The sequence below is a fragment of the Trachinotus anak genome, unplaced genomic scaffold (assembly GCF_046630095.1).
Source record: "Trachinotus anak isolate AG129_WGS33_773 ecotype Australia unplaced genomic scaffold, CSIRO_AGI_Tana_v1 ptg000013l, whole genome shotgun sequence".
NCBI classification, from domain to species: Eukaryota; Metazoa; Chordata; class Actinopteri; order Carangiformes; family Carangidae; genus Trachinotus; species Trachinotus anak.
The window spans coordinates 26,903,072-26,925,480 of NW_027273864.1; the positions used below are offsets into that span (position 1 = coordinate 26,903,072).

The 22,409-nt window shown below is 45.5% G+C and overlaps 1 protein-coding gene and 1 long non-coding RNA gene across 3 annotated transcripts; one reads left to right on the top strand and one right to left on the bottom strand.

Moving 5' to 3' along the window:
* Window positions 1-339: 339 nt before the first annotated feature.
* On the bottom strand, window positions 340-6,292 carry ube2c (ubiquitin-conjugating enzyme E2C). 2 transcript variants are annotated; one of them, XM_071494587.1, is made up of 7 exons: window positions 5,896-6,292; window positions 5,350-5,479; window positions 3,531-3,558; window positions 2,199-2,285; window positions 1,812-2,016; window positions 1,374-1,433; window positions 340-485 (listed from the first exon to the last, which is right to left on the bottom strand). In XM_071494587.1, exons 2-7 carry the CDS (start codon window positions 5,454-5,456, stop codon window positions 448-450), a joined length of 525 nt encoding a protein of 174 aa, XP_071350688.1. In that variant the 5' UTR covers window positions 5,457-5,479; window positions 5,896-6,292; the 3' UTR covers window positions 340-447. The 2 variants fall into 2 exon arrangements, with proteins under 2 accessions (XP_071350688.1, XP_071350689.1); XM_071494588.1 differs by having other exon boundaries at window positions 5,909-6,291.
* Window positions 6,293-11,745: 5,453 nt separating this feature from the next.
* On the top strand, window positions 11,746-12,716 carry LOC139630828 (uncharacterized). The gene is made up of 2 exons (XR_011693228.1): window positions 11,746-11,908; window positions 12,543-12,716. It is a non-coding gene; the product is annotated as an uncharacterized lncRNA (long non-coding RNA).
* Window positions 12,717-22,409: the final 9,693 nt, after the last annotated feature.

Here is a 22,409-nt window from a genome sequence, read left to right on the forward strand (position 1 = left end):
ACGTTAAACTTCTGTAAAGGTAATCTTACACAAAAATAAGAATCCTGCAAACATGATGACCTGCAACTCTGAACCATGGGCATTTGTTGTTCCTCTTCTTCCTTTGATAAACATGTTTATCATAAAGTTTAGTATAAACACCTGTTTCTGATTAAGTACCATTTTAGTAATGAACTTAGATTCTTTTAAACATTTTACAGCATTGTAACATTTCACTTAAAGTACCTGAAAATGTAACTTTACTGTTCAAAAAGTAGGATTTCTCCATCAGCAGAGAAGTCTGAAGGTAAACTCAAACATTTCTGTTCTGTTACACCCATCAAATAGAGTCCATCACTGTTTGAGTGTTGAGTTAAGAACTTTATTGATACAGCGAGATGAACAAACATAAAAATATTATACAAACACAGAGGACAGACAAGCAGAAGAATAAAACAGGGAGGCACTTCACTTCTGGAAGGTCGAGTGTAGATGAGCTTTGAAGGCTGAAAGAGACGGTAACATTATGTATTATTATCATCATCATCATCATCATCATCATCATCATCATAATAAACTTACACATCAGATAATGTTGATTTGAGACTCGAATTAATAGACTTGAGTACTGAAAATAAACATTTGAGGGTTGTTTACATGATGTGACAGATTTCAGGGGAAATAATCTGAAAATCTAATTTACCATTTCATTTTCAGGAGACTAGGAGGCAAAATGTCTCTGGGTGAACTGCTGAAAACGCGACAGGTTTTTACTTCATGGTCACAAACCAAACAGCAGAGAGACCCTGGTTTAATCTTATTTATAAACTCATATTTTCAGTGTAATCTGTGAAGTAACTGCTGATAAATGCAGTGCAGTAAAAAGTCGAATTTCTCTCTGAAATGTGGTGCAGTACAAGTATAAATTTGAAAATACCCACATGAAGTACCTCAGAACTGCAATTAAGTACTTCTACCACTTCTGGAGCCGTGCTGTTTAGACCAAACTATAAACTGGGCTTCACTCTGCAATCAATCACTTCTGTAATATATCCAACGTGTCCAGGCTCTAATTTAGGCCCGTTTCTAGATTATATTGGCACTAGATTAGCAGCCATGGTGTTGATTGTCTGCTACATACTAATACATTATTAATTTGATATGGAGTCAAAGATTATAATGGATAAATGTTTAGGTCATAACGATGGACTGTAGGGGAAGACAAGAGCTGGATGCTGTCTCTAGGGGGGAATTCCCTGTTTGCTCGTTTCTTATATGTGATATGGGCTTTTTATTCATGAAAAAGTCCAATCAAGATATTGACCAATAAATGTTATGGCGGTCAAGGCAGCAGCTGCTGTGTCATCGAGCTGCAGAGTTTGAATGTTCCTCACCTTCCTGGTCGTCCCAGAGTTCAGCAGCAGCCGTATTCAGAGGACTCTCATTGTTCGGCTCTAAAAGAGAAAAACACCATCAATCACCATTAAAGTAAAGTGCAGACAAAGTGAGCTGCTCTCCTCAACTGGTTGGCTCAACTTTAATTTGAAGTTTGTCAGATTCAAATGTTTTAAGTTTTCAATGTTCATAAGTCTTTGCGACTCAGATGTAAACGTCCTGTAAAGAGTTGATGTTACTTTGATTTAAGAGTTAGCAGATAAAAAAAGTCTAAAGGTCTAACAGGAGATCATGAAGATACTTTAAGAACACGTAGAGACAGATCATCCTCCTCAGAGTCCTGGGTCAGACTTTTCAGGAATTGCAGACCTGATTATTTTAGATAATGTCGATCAGAAGAAAAGAAATCAGGAGTCTGAACTGGTTGCACTTCTTACCTCCCAGGAGGCTCTGGATGGACAGCAGGATGGAGCGGACATCGTATAGCGCTGACCACTTGTCCTTCAGGATGTCAAGACAGATGAATCCCTTCTCGTCCACATTTGGATGAAAACATGGAGTGACGAACTTCACACGAGGAGCCTGATATGGATAACCAGCAGGAAACTCCAGAGAGAGCCGGTACCTGAGACCCTCATATACCTGAGAGACACGCACACGTAAGCAAACTAATGCCTAACAGGTATGGTGGATGTATAAGTAGTTTGCTTCCCCTGAGCTTGCCTGATCAGGCAGTGTCTCCTTCACAGGCTAGTTACAGTATAGTTCTGATGTTAAATGTAACTGATATTAATGATTAATCTAACAGCTTTGTGTGAACGCACCGTCCCCTGAGCTCCGTCGATGGTTCCAACCCATTTGAAGAGATTGTCTGATTCTGGAAATGCTGAGATCCCCTTATCACCGGACATCTGCAACATCAAAGAGACAGGCCGCTATGACTTGGCAGAATACTCGATGGCTATTTACTAAGAGATGAACATTCATTTTGCCCAGTAAATCAACATTTCAAATTAAATGCTTAATCAATAGGAGTCATCATCCCTGTATATATTCTGGACTGGTCCCCACAGAGGTTGCACATACAAAGACATGTTCATGTGTGATGTGATTATCTCCTGAGCTGCAGTATATAAACCCTGGTGCCGTTTATCAAACGTAATAAATAGTTGTATTTCTCTCATGTTCACACACAAAGTCACAGAACAGCCCTGGAAGTGGCAGGTAAGCAAAACACGGACAGACCAAGAGACGAACTGTCAAGATCGGTCAGAGGGACAAACAAAGAGCCTGCAAACTCTTCACGTTAGCCTACTGTTATTTGCTGAGATCAAGTTGGAGACAATAAGTTTACCTAATTGCTTATCTCGCAATTCACTCTCATGGAGATTTTTTCCTCTTCATAACCAAAAGGATAGTTCTGCCTCATCTTCACTGTTGTAAACATTGACATCAGAGGGAGGCAGATCAGGGTTGGAGTTTTCCAAACAGTGACACTTACTGACACGCGACAAGTTTCCAGCCTTGTCGCTGCCATTAAAGCACAAACGTGAGGTCATTTAGAGCTCACGCTTCTCTGAACATGTTCTTAAATCGGGTGGATGGAAGTTTGCGTACTGATGTCTGAACTTATACAGAAAAGTGACTGGTGATAAAATTAATCCATCAATCTGTGATACTAACAAATCCCCGACTCTGTCAACAATAAAGATGATTCTGGTTAAACAGCAACAGCAGCAGCAGCAGCAGCAGTTCGGAGTGGTGACTTTTCTGTAGACAAATGATCAGCTGATCTCACGTCAGTTAAACTTTGATATCAGATCAACATTTGAATGTGATCGGCTTCATGCTAGTGAAGCACAACAATGGTAAGACATGTTGGAGGTTTATCTCTATGGGTCAATCTGTATCAGCTGAACCCTCCTTCAGGACCAGGGCTGGACACTGAGTCTGACACATGGTGATTTGCCACCAGCCTGCATCATACGGACGCCTGTTGTCTGAATGTCCTGTAAGTGGATCTGAAAGGACTTGGATTTGATGAAACCCCATCACAACATGAGACCCACATGAGAGTCATGTCTGGTTACCAGGGTGTTTTAAACTGAACAAGGACATGGTCACTGTTAATAAACAGAAATAAAAGATGAACTCACCATCAGAGTCATGAGCTCCTGCTGCAGCCTGCAGACACAGACACATGTTAAACATCTGTCGGGCAACTTCAGTTTCACATCCGTCACTGCACACATCCTCACATTTCTCCAACATTTACCCTCATTTATCGGGAACATGGACACACATGCAGTAATTTATCAGCCAAAAAACAAATAGAAAACTACTTTGATAATGATTAATGTTTCATTAATTTGCTGGTTTAGCTTCTCAAATGATGATCTGCTGCTTTCCTGTCATATGATAGTTGGTTGGGCAAAGCGAGACGTTTCAACATATCAAGTTGGATTCAATGAAACTGGAATAGATTAAATGATTAATCAAGAAAATGACCAGCATATTAAATTGAAGAAAATACTACAATGGTCTGGATGATAGGACTGTGAGCTGAATAATAAATCGGGTATCAGGCAGTTATGTCTGATCTACATTAAACTGATTCTTCTTCAACTTCATCATCAATAAAAGCCAGTGTTTCAGCTGTCTGTCATGTTTGCTCAGTTGTAACCAACCACCAGGCGTGTGTGTCAGGATATGGAGCTGTTTAGTGATGGTGCAGTGCACACTTTAAATGTCAGTACAGTCTGTCTCACAGCTGGAGTCATTAACCTGGATGTTTGTTTACTGGGTTATAGAAATAATGAATCCTGCAGGTCAACATAGTGATTACAAGCTGTGATAAGATTTCATCTTGGTTCAGTGTCTGACAACAGAATCACATGTAAATGAGAACATCTATGTTGAATTGAGATGAAACACGATGACAGAGCAGAAGACTGAACATAAGTTTGACTCTGCGTCTGAGTCAGGAGTTATCAAACCTGGAGTCTTGTCTATAAAAACAGATTCAAAGTGTGGGTTAGAGTTACTTTGACTTATAAAAAAAACCCCAAACATTTTGGGTTTGTAATTGAAGAGATGATGATAACCAGGCCTCAAAGATTCCAGAAAACTTAGGATCAAGACTTGGTGATTTGCATCAAGCTGAAAGGGTCAATAAGTTTAGATATTCATTAGTCACCAGTCAGACAAATGATCAATGTCCTCAGACAAAGAAAATCCACCTTTTGGATTGACCCAGTCAGAGCCCAGACCTTAGTCCAGGAGAGATGCTGAGTAATGCCATGAAGAGAGCTCACACCAGACATCCTAAGAATATGTCTGAGCTGGAGCAGCTCTATGGAGGGAAAATGGTCCACGATTCCTCCTCAACATTGTGCAGCTCTGATCAGCAGCTACTGGAAGAGCTTGTTTGAGGTTATTGAGGTTCCACCAGTTATTAAATCCAAGGGTTCACTTAATCTTTCCACCAGCACTGTGAATATTTTAAGACTGTGTTCAATAAAGAAACAAGAAATTATAATTGTTTGCGTGATAAGGACAGCATTTGTCTACATTTGTGACTTAGATGAAGATAAGATCGATTTTCTGAACAATCAATGCAGAAAACCTGGTCATTTCAGAGGCTCTCTGACTTTCTCTTGCAAATGTATATTGCCTTAGAGCTGCTCACATTAAAGCTGACTCCTGGAAGTTTAGTTTACTATCCATTATTTTATTTGAATATGCAGAAATTCTGAGTCTGAAGAAAAAACTAACTGTCCAAACACTTGGATAAGCATCAACAGCATTAACTCATCCAATCTGGAGGTTCACTTTAGCCAAAATCCAGATACTGAGCTGTGACACCTCTTTTTCAAGGGACAGCAAACACTGGTGAGAAAACACAGACTGCATCCGGACCGGTGCCTGAGACCCGGTAACGGACTGCAGTCAGGACAGTAGCAGCCGGTCTCTCACCGTTTGGACACCGAGCCTCTTGCCGCGCTGCCGCCGCTCTCACTGCCCTTCAGGGCGGCCGTGGAGGAAGCTGTAGCCGCTGCAGGGTCCATGTTCTGGGAGGCCATGAGTGCGAACGGTCCGGTTATTGCTGGATACAGAGAGAGAGAGAGAGAGAGAGAGCCGGGGTCACAGCGGGACAGACGCCGACACACAGCTCTCACACTGCGGAAACACTCCTTAGATCCTCTCGTTAAATTCAGCAGTAGCTAAACGTTAGCTACTGAATGTAGCACTGAAGGGCAGTCAGCGGGAAACCGTCAGCGGCACAGTCCTGTGTCTGTCAGCCTGGTTAAAACAGTCCATCACCCGGTAAAGTCGGTTCGTTAGCAACTGCCCGTTTTTGCCCCGGTGCTGTTTTAGCTTCGTGCTAGCCACGGTAGCTCCGCGGCTAACTGCACTGGCTCTGCTGTTACTGTTTACTATCGGACAAACGGCCGCTGCCGCCGGTACACAGGTACACACAGAGGAAATCTATCAGGTGTATAAACCAGGTTTTACACCTACCTGCGGGACTCACCGTGTGTCGGAGTGTTCACGATCCGAGCAGCAGCCTCTCTGTTTCAAACTGGACACGCTCCCGCCCCCTGGTTTAAACAGACGCTCCCTCACACGCTGGGCCAATCAGCGCTCGACTTTCAAAAACAAACTACCTCCTGCTGACCAATGAGAAGAGCGAGAATGGAGGGCGCAGCGTTTTGATTGGGCAGAAGGGACTTCCGGAACTGAACAACGAAACTGATCAAACCAGGGCAGTGGAAAGAGACACAACTATACAATCTATGGATACAGCGGCTGATACAGTCTCTTTTTGCTTGACAGCTAATACTTTAAACTGTTGTGCTTAGTGTCTGATGGGGCAACTAATCTGCGCTCTTCTCTACATTAGAAACTACCAGCACCTACAGGTTTCAGCCCTTTAAAACTGAATTACTTACAGTTTTTGTTTTGTACAAGGACCTGGCTTTTGGGTGGGTCCAGCAATATAACAAACAAAAGTAAACTGAAGAAGCCAAAGCTAATATTATTATAACTACAAATGAAGTAAACAAAAATACAAATTCTCCCTTGTTCTTCTGACACTAAAGAATGAATGAGATCACAACATGTAGGTAGAAGTGAGAAGGACAACTGGCCTTTCAAAGCTGTGGCTACAGCCAATCAGCTCCCTGGAAACCTACACACTCAATCACAATCAGATCACAATGCAATGAAGACCCATTTCACAAAGCCACGCCGGGGGTATGAGGGTTCATCTCAAAATAGTGAACCAAATCACTGTGACTGGGTCATAGGTCATAGCAGTTGTAGCTGGATTCACTGTGAAAGAAGAGATGATGAAGTGTGTGTTCAGATGAGTCTGTGCACTGAAAGAAAACGTGTTGCATGTTTCAGAAAAACAATCGAGCGATGAATGTCCGTCAAACTTTACAGCAGTTCAGCTTTCAGTAGTGGATAAAATAAACTGGAATCACATGTGGGGTGTTTCTCTAATCATTTTGCCATCTCTGATGGTTTTGAAATATGATATAATTCCTGTTGGAAGATAGAATCTGGTTGCAGAGGTGAAATCAAATATTTGTTTCTGCCTGAAAATATAATGAATGAAAACAGCGCTGCCTCTGTTGACTATGGATTTTATATGTAGGCTGCAGACAGACCAATGCATCTCAGTAAAACATTAATAAACTTAGAAATCAAAAGAGGCCCCATATTAAAGGTGATTTGATTTTTAATGTCAACTACAGATTTGATATCAGGGCGATCTTTACCACACATATCCAATTTCTCCCAGAGACAGTCTGTTTGTGGAGCTCTGAGGTGAGATTGTTTGGTCGCAGTTCAGTCAGGTACAGGTGTGTTGAAGTGTCATTTGAGCTGAGATGCTGAGATCAGCTGCAGTCCCCTCACCTGGACCAGTAGACACTTCCTGTCTCCTAAGTGGGCGTGGTCGTGATGTCACAGCACGAGACACAGTATGAAGTTGTCCGCTCGTTTTTATCTTAGCTTAATATGTGATCAACCCAGTACCAGATAATACTCTGCCCCCCCCCCCCCACACAAAAACAACCAAATGATAATAAATCATAATATTATTAAGCAAAAAAAAAAGAAGAAGAAGAAGAAGAAGACTGCGGCAAACAACAACCACAGAGAGAAGAGAGCTGTTGCGAGATCTCGCGAGATTGTGAGACGGAGCGGTGTGAATACAGTGAATTTTCTCCTGATCTCTCTGTCTAAAAAACGCCATTTTGATGTCAAAATGTTCGGAAGATCTATGGCTTGTGAAATATTTATCTAATACTAATTTCGGTGACTGTTGGGAGAAGGAATAATCTGTGATCACGTTCCGCGCCGCAGGTGCCTAGCAACGGTTGCTAGATCACAGTCGCTTCAAGGGGCGGGGCTTAACGAAAAGTGAATGCTTTGATCAGAGTCAGTGCTGTGATGCGTCATGGGATGCCTTTGATGTTGGAATGACGTAGTTGATTTGAATGTATAAAGTCCCGCCAACACAGTCGGTCTTCAGTTCTGCTGGTGTTCAGCTGACAGTTGGTGAAAAGTAAACCAGGGAGTTCATGAAACACAAACAGTCACTATGGATAGAAGCGACTCTTCAGAGACAGTGGTGATGCCGCTGGTTTCAGAGGAAACTTTTTGCCCTTTCATCGAATCCTTTCTTACAAGGATTACAGCGGAACAGTGGGCATTGTTACGATCAGGTACCCCGGATGCTGCCACTAAGCTTATTTTGGCAGACATGCTTTTGGACATAATTGCAGTCATTATCAAAGTCGTGTTGAGGGACCTTAGGGGGCAAAATGTGTTCGTGTCTGAGGAGTGTGTTCAGTCCTGTTTGAGCAGCACACTCTCTCAAGGTTTTGCTGAGGTACTGGACGTTATAGACCAAGTCCAGTGTGTCAGCTCTGAGCGACTGTCACTCTTGATTGGGAAAGAGGTTACAGAAGGTGTTAACTCTGCCCTCTCCACGAACATGGCCTCTGCTGAGCCTTCACTAAGTCATGCCACTCCACCCCGAAAACTTAACAAGATGGTTCTCCATGCCTGCAAAATGTTAAAGGAATTTGCAGCCAACATGAAAGTGTGCAAGTGTGCACCGCCAAGTACAGGAAGCCAGACCGCCTCCATGCAGACAATAATTAGCAAGGAGGTGAACGCATTCACAGAACCTCTTCTGCTTGAAGTGCCACACGCTGACTCTGAGCTGCTTCAAGCTGAATCTACTCTGGAAATTCAAAGTTTTTCAGAAAACATTGTTCAGTCGAGTCTGAAGGAAATTGAGAGTCTGAAAGCGACAGAATGTTCAGGTCCAAGCCCCAAATCCCAACAGAGGCACAAAAGGCCTCTGAAAGGACTGAAGACAAAGATTAAGAACTTTTTTGCAAAGAGGTTTGTCGGTGTATCCATACGTCGGATAGTGGCACAATTAAGAACTAAATTCCACCAGGAACCCAAAGTTGAAAGCAGAGAGTCAGTCCAGTCTCTCGTGGCCAGTATTGACTCTCTGCTTATGACAGAAGATGGAGAGAAACAAAAAGGTGGAAATGAAGTCTCTGCGTTGCAGAGATTCAAAGACCTTTCACCGGATACAGTCCTGGTATTCACAAAAGAACTTAGTGATTTGCTCTACAGTCACCTGACAGATGGGGCGGCGCCAGAGATTATTCCACAGCCCATTCAGGTACATGCTAACATGTACCTGGACATACAGAGCAAAGTGGTTTGTTTCCTGGCTCTGATTAGCTGGTGGCTGAACACTCAGGCTGCCAGACACAGTCACAGGGTGGCGCTCGCTTTGATGGGCATTGGACCATTGGCAGCATCGCAGCTCCCAGAGGAGAAAGCACCTTTGGCTGCTGCTGCCTTAGTTTGTGAGGAGACACGCGCTGAACCTGTGCAGGATGCACGAGCACAGGCAGAAAAAAACAAAATGTCTGTCAGGGTTCTTGTGGAGAAACTCGTCACACGCACGTTTAAAAAGGCAAAAGTCATCTTTACGAAAGACTCAGAGGCCATCATTCAAAATCTGTTTGAAAAAACATGGGCCGAAGTCGAACGCACTAATTTTCATATTACCCCAGACACTGTTCATTCCCTTGACAAGATCATTTTCAAGGAACTGTGTAAGAGGTGGAGCAATGCAGAGATGGTGCTGATTTCCATGAGGTTACGGGAACCAGAACTTGAAACATGCGTTGCCTCTTCTTTCAAAAGAAACCTGACAGCACCCAAACAGCCTAACGCCTTCTCTAGACTCTTCTCCTCTGTGAGAAAAGGCGTCTCCAACATCTTCAGACGTAGAAATAACGTCATGGTTATTTAGATGACATGTAATATTCATCTTGAAGGAAAACATTTTCCGGCATTTCTCTTTTTTCCTTTGAGGTAAATATTACGAATAGCTCTTCTCTCCTCTCTATAGTTTGACCAAGTCCTGCCTCACACCAGGATGTGAGGCAGGACTTGGTCAAACTATACCCCACCTCTCCCCTTTCCCCCTGTGGGTTTACTCCGGGTGCTCTGGTTTCTTCCCACATTCTTCAAAAGCATGCTAAATGCTAGATCACCTCGTTCCCTAAATCAGAAAATAAATACATAAATAAAATACCAAAAAAAAAATAAAAATTCAACTCAGACTGAAATTCTGCTGTTTCAATTATACCCTCATGAATTCCCACGTGTATAAAGTACAATGAAAACTGTGTGTCCTGTTGTAACAGTGTTTGCTGATATTACACAGAGAGAAGAGCACTGAAATCATAGTCATGATCCAAAGCAGTTAATAGGTGAGTTATATTTTGGGATTTTCTATTAATTATATTTACATTGGTCATTTGCATCACCCAGTTCATTTTTAGATGAAACAATTCACTTTTTAGAGCTCCCTCCAGTATTATGGCTTTTCTGTTCACTCCAACATAATTCAAACAAAACCGATGTTCCACAAGTTAAAGGTTGAGAGTTTCATACCACCAGGTTCAACCAATAAAAATCTACATTTCAAGTAAAACCCTGTATTAGTTAGTGTAGTTTAGAGTTTGTGTTCCAATGTATTCCATGTAATGCAATGTGTCTTCTGTGTAAGGAAAACTTAAAAAAATTAATTAAACGTTTAAACTGGTGAAACTGGAGAATCTTGTGGAAAATCTTGTGAAGGACCACACAACAACAGACTGAGAGGCGTCAGATGAGAAGCATGACAAAATTCAGACCAGGGCCTGTTTTAATCAAATAACTCAGGATCCTTCTTTGAATTTGTGTGAAGGACAATTAGTTATAAGGAGGATCAATCAGAACACGCTAGTTGCAGGTGAAGGAGATTCCTCTGAAAATGTTTTTAGGGTCTTTTTTCTTTCCTTACACAAGAAATGACTCTTGGCAAAGGTCATATAAATGTAATGGAAAAAAATCATAAAAAGACCTGAATGGTTAAGAATGGCCTTAACCCTCTTTAAAGAGGTATGTAAGTCTGTGTACCAAATGTATCAAGACACAGCTGCAAAGTGTTGTTGATTAAAGCTAACGTAGAAATAGTCTTGTAATTAATTACAATTTATGACACTGGAAGGATGCATAAAAGAATGAAATAAATGGATGAACTGTCTCTGGCCGAACTCCAGGCTTCAAATAGACAGTTCACAAAGCAATTGGTGACGTCAGGGAGGGTTGCCACTCTGCACCATGGATGTATTATAAGACCTGGATACGCACCATCGCCAGCAGCTCCCAGGTGAGACTTTGTTTTTCCCACTTAAATATTTATCGGCAAAGATTTGCAAAGTTAAACAAAACAAAAAAGAAATTTAAAAAAAAAATCAATTTTTCTTCTTTTTGTTAAAAGATATTTGGCCTACCGTCCTCAGGATACTTCTAATATCTCTTTCACTTGCTACTAACTTTATTTTAACCAAATACCTTTGGTGTCTAATTACAGAAGCTCCATTAAACTGAAATCCTGCTGTATTGCAGTTAAGAAGACACCTCATTATGTTGCCAAACCCCTCTCCTTTTTATCAGCAGTTCATTTTAAAATGAACTAAATAAAATCTGTTGTGAATTTACTCACCTGAACCACTAGGTGGAGCCAGAGATAATATCCAGTACACTTCTTTTTTTCTTTTTTTGCCTGATTTACAAACTGGCAGGAAATCTCTCATCATGAACAGGCTGCATTAATCTTCATTACTCCTTTTTAAAAGAAGCACAATGATGAAATGAGCCAGAATAGAAAAAAAGACTTATTCACAGAAACCTGTAAACTCTGATAAATAAAACCAAATACTGTCTTCTTGTTGACACACCTCCTCATCTGAGCTGGAGACACTTTAACTGTCTTTTCACCTTCCTCCAGGACGGACGTGTGTTTATCTGGACGTGTGACGACCCGGCGGGAAACACCTGGACGGCCAAACTGCTCCATAAGTTCAATGATGTAGTTTGGCACGTCAGCTGGTCTATCACTGGAAATATACTGGCTGTTTCTGGGGGAGACAACAAGGTAGAAAGTCATACAGGCACTGTGCCTTTTTCATTTGCTTATTTGACTCTTTTCACCTGACTGTACCTGGATTCATTCACACAGTGATTTTAATCCCGTCTGGAGCTCTCTGATTTTTCTGCCCCTGCCTCAGTAATATTACCTGCAGTTTCTTAAGGAACTAACCTGATGTTTAAGTCCAGTCCAGAGGAGACACTTTGTATTTTGACATTTGTGCCTCTTAAGTTATAGATCTGCATTTACACTTTGAAGAGAAAAAATCTGGTAAAGGTGAAGTTTACCACGAGTTAAGGCTGCTGTAATGACTTAACGATGGATTAATTAATGGATTAGTTGACTGACTAAAAGCAACAATTTTAATAATTGTTTAAGTTTGATACCAAAAAAAGTAACAGCAGTTTATGATTGACCCTGTATGGATGTGATGTGATTCCTGTCATTGTCGCCTGTCTCTGTTTATCAGCCCAGTAATAAGTTGAAGTCTTGGGCTGTTGATAAGGCCAAAAACAGACATTTGAAGCTGTCACCTTGGGGTCTAGGAAATTGTGTTATAATTGTTAGCACCTTGGCTGTAAATGAACACGCTTTACCACACTTCTCTTCATATGACTGTGTGTTTGTGTTTATTTTGTAGGTGACGTTGTGGAAGGAGTCGATGGACGGTCAGTGGGCCTGTATCAGCGACGTCAGCATGGGCCAGGGCGCCGTGTCCACCATCACAGACACACAGCAGAACGAGCAGTGACGCACACACACAGCAAAGACCCCTGACCCTACCAGGATGACCCCAGTCTTCAAAATGAATGAATGAATTCAGCGTTAATAAACATGCCAGACATTTGACCAGACAACTTAAAGTTGTCCTCAGCGTTTCAGCTCGGTTTATAATCTGTTATTTTTCAGGCTCCAGCGGAGAGACAAAAGTGCCAGGATGTTCCCAGCATCCTCGGCAGCAACTGTCCTTAACCTTTATTTTTATTTGCTGGTTAATTCAAACCACTTAAAGAAGCTTTGTATTGATCAGAAGGCCTCGCTGTGCAAAACTAGCTTCACGGCTCAGCCTGAAAACATCCTCATGTTCCCACAGTGACACAGATCAGAGCAAAAACATTCACCTGTGAGAGGCTGCAGCGAATACCCACTGACGATCAGAAAGTCAGCAGGTGTTTATGAATCCAGAACCTGCCTTAATTAATCTGCCGCTACACTGCTACGGCAACCACAATCAACCAATGTGTTGCCAGGACAACCATGAATGGAGCTTAATTGTAAACAGTGTTTTTTTTTCTTCCAGTTGTAAAATCAGAAACCATGGATGTGGCATCATATTTGATGTAATTAAACAACTTTAATGTAAAGACAGTTTCCTGTTTCCTTTTACTCCATCATGTATGACGTCCCTTTACTGAGCTGATCTCACCTCATTAGGTTTTGATCTAGACACATGGATTTTATAATTGAATCCTGTAGAATTTAAATTTAGTCCTTCTTGTGACCGGTGACCTGTCCAAGGTGTAGCCCCCCTCACCCAGTGTCAGTTGGGATTGGCTCTAGCCCCTCTGTGGCCCTAAAAGGATAAATGGTATAGCTAATGAATGAATCATTTAATCCTGGTCACGCTTAATAAAATATTTACACATTCATACGCGTTCAAAGACAAAAATATTTTGTTTAGAATCATAGTTTGTGTCAGATTTTATGTTTTCCCACCAAAAGGTTTTGTATAATTAGTAATCTCATTAATTTAATAATTAACATTTGATAAAATACTGTGTCATAACTTGAAAGAGGTGAGACGGTTTTAGAGGATTAACTTTATTTCTAGAGCTCATTAAACAGCCTGAGCTGAAACCAAAGTGCTGTACAAAGGACAATTAAAATAAATAAAGCAGTAAAACAAATGTATAAAATGCGCGAGGCTGGACAGCCCGACCCCCAGGCGGCCCTGCGCCCAGCCATCGGGCTCGTTCAGCCTCGCGCGAGGCTGGACAGCCCGACCCCCAGGCGGCCCTGCGCCCAGCCATCGGGCTCGTTCAGCCTCGCGCGAGGCTGGACAGCCCGACCCCCAGGCGGCCCTGCGCCCAGCCATCGGGCTCGTTCAGCCTCGCGCGAGGCTGGACAGCCCGACCCCCAGGCGGCCCTGCGCCCAGCCATCGGGCTCGTTCAGCCTCGCGCGAGGCTGGACAGCCCGACCCCCAGGCGGCCCTGCGCCCAGCCATCGGGCTCGTTCAGCCTCGCGCGAGGCTGGACAGCCCGACCCCCAGGCGGCCCTGCGCCCAGCCATCGGGCTCGTTCAGCCTCGCGCGAGGCTGGACAGCCCGACCCCCAGGCGGCCCTGCGCCCAGCCATCGGGCTCGTTCAGCCTCGCGCGAGGCTGGACAGCCCGACCCCCAGGCGGCCCTGCGCCCAGCCATCGGGCTCGTTCAGCCTCGCGCGAGGCTGGACAGCCCGACCCCCAGGCGGCCCTGCGCCCAGCCATCGGGCTCGTTCAGCCTCGCGCGAGGCTGGACAGCCCGACCCCCAGGCGGCCCTGCGCCCAGCCATCGGGCTCGTTCAGCCTCGCGCGAGGCTGGACAGCCCGACCCCCAGGCGGCCCTGCGCCCAGCCATCGGGCTCGTTCAGCCTCGCGCGAGGCTGGACAGCCCGACCCCCAGGCGGCCCTGCGCCCAGCCATCGGGCTCGTTCAGCCTCGCGCGAGGCTGGACAGCCCGACCCCCAGGCGGCCCTGCGCCCAGCCATCGGGCTCGTTCAGCCTCGCGCGAGGCTGGACAGCCCGACCCCCAGGCGGCCCTGCGCCCAGCCATCGGGCTCGTTCAGCCTCGCGCGAGGCTGGACAGCCCGACCCCCAGGCGGCCCTGCGCCCAGCCATCGGGCTCGTTCAGCCTCGCGCGAGGCTGGACAGCCCGACCCCCAGGCGGCCCTGCGCCCAGCCATCGGGCTCGTTCAGCCTCGCGCGAGGCTGGACAGCCCGACCCCCAGGCGGCCCTGCGCCCAGCCATCGGGCTCGTTCAGCCTCGCGCGAGGCTGGACAGCCCGACCCCCAGGCGGCCCTGCGCCCAGCCATCGGGCTCGTTCAGCCTCGCGCGAGGCTGGACAGCCCGACCCCCAGGCGGCCCTGCGCCCAGCCATCGGGCTCGTTCAGCCTCGCGCGAGGCTGGACAGCCCGACCCCCAGGCGGCCCTGCGCCCAGCCATCGGGCTCGTTCAGCCTCGCGCGAGGCTGGACAGCCCGACCCCCAGGCGGCCCTGCGCCCAGCCATCGGGCTCGTTCAGCCTCGCGCGAGGCTGGACAGCCCGACCCCCAGGCGGCCCTGCGCCCAGCCATCGGGCTCGTTCAGCCTCGCGCGAGGCTGGACAGCCCGACCCCCAGGCGGCCCTGCGCCCAGCCATCGGGCTCGTTCAGCCTCGCGCGAGGCTGGACAGCCCGACCCCCAGGCGGCCCTGCGCCCAGCCATCGGGCTCGTTCAGCCTCGCGCGAGGCTGGACAGCCCGACCCCCAGGCGGCCCTGCGCCCAGCCATCGGGCTCGTTCAGCCTCGCGCGAGGCTGGACAGCCCGACCCCCAGGCGGCCCTGCGCCCAGCCATCGGGCTCGTTCAGCCTCGCGCGAGGCTGGACAGCCCGACCCCCAGGCGGCCCTGCGCCCAGCCATCGGGCTCGTTCAGCCTCGCGCGAGGCTGGACAGCCCGACCCCCAGGCGGCCCTGCGCCCAGCCATCGGGCTCGTTCAGCCTCGCGCGAGGCTGGACAGCCCGACCCCCAGGCGGCCCTGCGCCCAGCCATCGGGCTCGTTCAGCCTCGCGCGAGGCTGGACAGCCCGACCCCCAGGCGGCCCTGCGCCCAGCCATCGGGCTCGTTCAGCCTCGCGCGAGGCTGGACAGCCCGACCCCCAGGCGGCCCTGCGCCCAGCCATCGGGCTCGTTCAGCCTCGCGCGAGGCTGGACAGCCCGACCCCCAGGCGGCCCTGCGCCCAGCCATCGGGCTCGTTCAGCCTCGCGCGAGGCTGGACAGCCCGACCCCCAGGCGGCCCTGCGCCCAGCCATCGGGCTCGTTCAGCCTCGCGCGAGGCTGGACAGCCCGACCCCCAGGCGGCCCTGCGCCCAGCCATCGGGCTCGTTCAGCCTCGCGCGAGGCTGGACAGCCCGACCCCCAGGCGGCCCTGCGCCCAGCCATCGGGCTCGTTCAGCCTCGCGCGAGGCTGGACAGCCCGACCCCCAGGCGGCCCTGCGCCCAGCCATCGGGCTCGTTCAGCCTCGCGCGAGGCTGGACAGCCCGACCCCCAGGCGGCCCTGCGCCCAGCCATCGGGCTCGTTCAGCCTCGCGCGAGGCTGGACAGCCCGACCCCCAGGCGGCCCTGCGCCCAGCCATCGGGCTCGTTCAGCCTCGCGCGAGGCTGGACAGCCCGACCCCCAGGCGGCCCTGCGCCCAGCCATCGGGCTCGTTCAGCCTCGCGCGAGGCTGGACAGCCCGACCCCCAGGCGGCCCTGCGCCCAGCCATCGGGCTCGTTCAGCCTCGCGCGAGGCTGGACAGCCCGACCCCCAGGCGGCCCTGCGCCCAGCCATCGGGCTCGTTCAGCCTCGCGCGAGGCTACTCCCCCGACTTACTCCCCCGACTTACTCCCCCGACTTACTCCCCCGACTTACTCCCCCGACTTACTCCCCCGACTTACTCCCCCGACTTACTCCCCCGACTTACTCCCCCGACTTACTCCCCCGACTTACTCCCCCGACTTACTCCCCCGACTTACTCCCCCGACTTACTCCCCCGACTTACTCCCCCGACTTACTCCCCCGACTTACTCCCCCGACTTACTCCCCCGACTTACTCCCCCGACTTACTCCCCCGACTTACTCCCCCGACCCTATATAGGCTCAAATTAGGGTCCAAATGATTTTGAGCTTGTAAAGTAATGTTTACAAATAATTCCAACAGTTGTAGTTGTAAATCAAACTTCGGAAACCTGTAAAATAAATCCGCAGGAGAAATGGAAGTTTGTGTATGTGAAAAAAATGATTTATCCTTTGACAAAGACACTTGTATTTGCTACAAAGACAGACTCTCTGAATAAAACCACACAAATGGTCAGTGGTGAGGGTTTAACACGTAAAAGAAATGCTTTTGTAAATGTCTGTGTACAGATAAAAAGCTGAAAACTGTAAAACTCAGCGGGTCACACACAGCAGAGTTTCACAGTTTCCTGCTCTGTATCAGCACAGTTGTTGACAAAACCATTTATTTATTTTGTGTTTTTGTTTCACCTCAACACTGATCATTTGTTCATAGTTTTGCGTCACAAAGCCTTTTTTTGGTAACAAACACAAATGTCTTTGTCAAAAGGAAAAAAATCATTTTCCCATGCACAGACTTGACTTTCTCATACAGATTCATTTCACAGGTTTACAAAGGTTGATTTACAACTACAACGTTGGAATTATTTGTGAACATCACTTCACAAGTTCAAAATCATTTGGACCCTAATTTGAGCCTATATCGGTATGGGGTGGAGTCATGAATATGACTTACCATTTTTGCTGGTGGTGGAGGACGACAAGGTGTGGTATTGGCCCCAGTTGGATTCCGGCATCCCTATGAAAACATACAATGGTAGTGTATTAAATACAATGACTTTCCATTGCAGGGCAAAGTTGTAGATAAAGTGATATTTTACACCTTGTAGAGTCTTGGTCAGTAAAGTGATACATCAAACAGAGTTGTTACTGAGTAGTTCCTCATTAATTCATCATTATAACATCAAATAAGTTCCTTAACAACCAATCAGAGACAGCACGTTTCCAAACAAGTATATTAATTGTCATCACTAATTTATCAAAAAACCAACATGGATGTGATTACAAATATGAACACTTGTGTTGACATTTGCCATCTCTATTTGTTGTGAAGTAATTCATTGTGATATAATGACAAAGTAATGAGGAGCTACTCTGTAACAACTCTGTTTGATGCATCACTTTGCTCACCAAAGCTATGCAAGCTGTAAAAAATAAATAAATAAATAAATAAATAAAAGTTCCCTCTCGTTTACAACATAGTTCTGTTCTAATGTGTTGTAAACTACCCTCTAAGAACATAATTCTAGTTTTGTCTAATTTGATACCAAGTACAGCTTGTTATGTCTTATTAGTGTACAGTGAAAAGTACAAATAAGATTTGAAGAAAAACTGAATTGATAAATAAAAACTGAGCAACTGATATCAGTGGTGAGGTAACGCAAAGACACTGTGGAAGACGGTGCTTTGGCCAAATCTGTGAACAGATACAGAGCAGCAAACTGTAGAACTTAATGCTCAAAATTCCTACACAGTGTACGACCCTGAGGTTACAAGTACAATTTTGACTCCATCCTCACACTTTAAAAATGATTGGACAAAGACGGTCCAATCACAAAGCAGATTCCACTCAGAGGGCAGGTGCTTCTGTTGCCTTCATCTGTCGCAGATCCTGAACGGTGTAGTAGATTTTAAAGCCAGCGCTGTCGTCCATCTTGAAAATCTACCACATCTTTCAGGATGTGCGATAGAGATGAAGATACCAGAAGCACCTGCCCTCTAATTGGACTCTGCTTTGTGATTGGACCGTCTTTGTCCAATCATTTTAAGGTGTAAGGATGCCGTCAAAATTGTGCTTGTAAATTCAATGTCACACACTGTGTAGGAACTTTGACCACCAAGTTTTACACAGTTGTCTGCTTTGTATCTATACACAGACATTGACAAAAGCAGTTCTTCCACGGTGTCTTTGTGTTACCTCACCACTAATTTCATTTGGTCAGATTTTAAAATCACACGGTCTTTTTACAAATACAAATCTCCTCTACACAAGCACAATGTCTTCACGTGTATATACTTGAGTTTCTCATACAGATTTTGCAGGTTTACAAAGATTGATTTAAAACTACATTTGGAATTATTTGTGAACATCACTTTATAAGCTCAAAATCCTTTTGATCCTAGTTTAGGTATAGGTATGTGATGGAGTCACGCCCATGACTTACCATTTCTTGCTGGGTGTGGGGCACCATACAAGATGTGGTCCTGGCCTGAGGCGGGTCCTGGGATCTCTATGAAAACATGCAGTTATACTAAAATACATTTTCCATTGCAGGGCAAATCAAGACATTTTAGGCAGCTTTTCACAAAACAATAGAGAAACATTTTTACTTTAAATAATTCATTTCACTTACCATTATAAACTCAGTCAAGTGCAAGTTATGAAGTTAGCTCCCATCAGTTTCAAAGGTGGTTACCGCACACAGCTCCAACTGCAGATACTGTTCACAGGAATCCTGGAAAGATTTTTAAAACCTTACATTACTTGGTTGTGGTTTAAGTGGCATTTACTGGTGCCAAAAAAAGAGAAGTTGTTTTTTGTTTTTGTTTTTTGTTTTTTTTTTTTAAACCTGACTGGACAATGACAATCCAATCACAAAGTTCAGTCAGAGGGCAGGTCATTCAGTTGCCTTCAGCTCCATGGCAGATCCTGAAAGGTGTAGTAGCTGTCAAGCCCATGCTGTCCTCCATCTTGAAAATCTACTCCACCTTTCAGGGTATAGGTTGAGATGAAGGTAAAAGAACCACCTGCTCTCAGGTCAGAATGTGTACTTGTCATTTTTGAGCATAGGGGTGGGCGATCTGGCCAAAGGTCATATGTCAATCTTTCGAGCTTTATCACGATCTACATTCTTTCCATTGATATTATTGTGAAAGTCCTTACCGGAAGTAACGACGTCTTTTTCCGCCGCTTCGACACCAGCTCCAGATGTTAGCTAGCTAGCAGCTCTTCCTCAACAATGTTGTCTTACATGTACAAACTGTGCCACAACCAATCACATTTCCCGCTGAGCTCATATGGAGGATTCTTTTGGACAGCACAGTTATTTATGAGGTGTTTAAGCGCTTTGATTTGAAAGTGAACCAGCCGCTAACCAGCCGCTAACCAGCCGCTAACCAGCCGCTAACCAGCTGCTAACCAGCTGCCCCGCCTCCTGTGTGCCGCCTTTACCGCAGGTGTCTCATTGGCTGGTGACATTAGCTCTTGTTCTGCTCAGGTGAAGAATATAATAATATAATATAATATAATATATGTCTGTGAGCCAAATGCTCCAGGCTGCAGAACAAGGGCCGCTCTCGCCAGCCGCGGTTAGCGGGCTAGCCGCGGCTAGCAGCTGTTTAACAGGTTAGCAGCGTTAACCCTGGACATTAACCAGGGCTCTCTAAATATAGCAGCTTTAATGAGGGCGTCTGTACATTCGTATTAAAAGTTGATCATGTGCCAAAGTCAGATCACACAGCCCTGGTTTCACAGTTTTCTGCACAAAGATTTTAACAAGCTACAAAAACTCTGTTCAACATATTCAGCGTCTCATTTGTGCCGAGTTTCCCTCTTTGCAAACAAAACAACAAGCATCAATATTTCAGTTCATTTCTCTTCTGATGCAAAGGCCTCGTCCTCCAACCAAACAGGCTCTGATGAATAAAGTGACCTCTCTTACCTTCGGTGCTGCAGAGGAGCAGATCCGCTGGAGGCTGTTGACAGAGCAAAGCTTCAGTTTCTGCCTCATGTTTGTTTGTTGTTGCTTTTTAAAGAAGAAAACGCGCGTTTTCTGCCCAATCAGGCAGGAGGGCAGCGGATAAACAGCGTCTCTCTGCGGCTCTGCGGCTTCCTCTTCCTGCTCCACCTGCTCCACCTCTGCCACAAGGATCAGCTGTTTCTGTGTTTGTTCCCGGTTTATGTTTCTGACTTTACTCACATCATTCTGGCAAAGACTCGACCGAGTCTGACCAGTTTGTTTCCGGTTTGTCTCACGGACACACGGGAAATATTAAAGCAGAAACATGAAGGCCAGAAACAACAGGAAGTGCCGGTGAAGGAAAAGTTTAAAGTTCATAAACTGCAGCGGTGAGTGAAGGTAGCAGCCCAACAACAGCTGTGCACAAAGTTTAACTTACTGGTAAATAATAATCACAACATTCATAAACACAGTTCATTTTGAATAAATAAAAGGCTGAAATGTCTCCAGTGCTTCCTGGGCCCCAGGAACAGTGAAGTCTGTGTCTGAAAACACGTCCCTCTGTCCTGAAGCTGGAAACCAGAGAATCCTCCAGAGACAACACGACAACACTGACTCTGAAATGTTCGCAGCTGTGTCCTCCATCAAAACACTGATTAAAATCTGTCAGTGATCAATGAAAATGTTTAATGCAGGAAATGCATCAGTCTTTAATTGAGTCACTCACATTGAGAGCAAATGAACAAACAGCAGAAAAACAGACTCTGGAACGATCGACTGAAAAAGTCAAAGGTTTGTTCTCATCATCTGCAGCTGAGATTAATTTGAGCCACTGGGGGAGATGAGTGACCGTGCTGACCCTATAATCTACAGTAGCTGCGTTGTGTCTCATTTGGCTTTAAATTGGGCACAAAGTTTGAAATTTGAATCTGATTTCGGGCCAAGAAATGATATAAACATTTTCTGGCCTCACAGCATCAGAGCCCCGTTCACTGTTAAAGAGCAAACCAGGTCGACATCGAACATTAATGTTCTCTCTTTGGTTTCTAACTTCAGTGAAGAGCTGCATGTTCACAAATACTGACCAAACTGTTCTGAGGCTCAGGAATAAGAACAGTGAGTTCTGTCAAAGGGTTGGTTCTCCTTTAAATGCACAATCCTGATCATGATTGTAGCATCCAGTCCATGATTATAGTGGTCTGTCCTCAAAGCATCTGCTGCAGGAAAATAACTAAATTATAAACATTAAGCTCATTACAAAGGCCTATAGAAGACTTCAATAGAATTATCATATAAACTTGAAACTGAAATAAGATCTATGATAGAATTGAGATTTCTGACACATGTATGTGTTCTAGGATAAAACACTGGACTGAATGAATGTGAGCAAAGCAGGACAAGCAGGTTCCATCTGAAGGTGTTTAATCTTTTGCTTGCAGTCAGTCAGGAGTGAGTGGTCACATGTCTACAAATGAAAGAAAGCAAACAGGTCAAATTCTATCACTTTATCTTGAATAAATCAACAAACAATTCTAAATCAAAATCAGTACAAACATTATCACTTTAAATATATAATCATGGGAGAACAAACCAAGGAGATTAAATGTACCACTGAACAACAAAATACACATGACTTGAGGAAATATAATGAAATAAACGACTCACTCAGGAACAAAGGTGAGAGCAGCTCAGCTGAAGGACAAACAGAGAATGAGCTCAGGACACAGAACAAAGAAAACTCAAGACACCTGTGTGAGCTGCCCAACTCTCCACCTGTGCTCCTCAGCCCAGCAGTCATGTGACCCCACTTCCCACAGGATGCTTTAAGTATCATTTAAAAAGAAAATGCAGTACTCCAATTTGCATTTTCATTTTCACATACTCATGTGTGTACTCGTCTACAAACATATTAAAATGATGATGTTCAAAGACTGAACCTGCTCTGCAGTGACAGTATTTAAACATAATGAACAAACA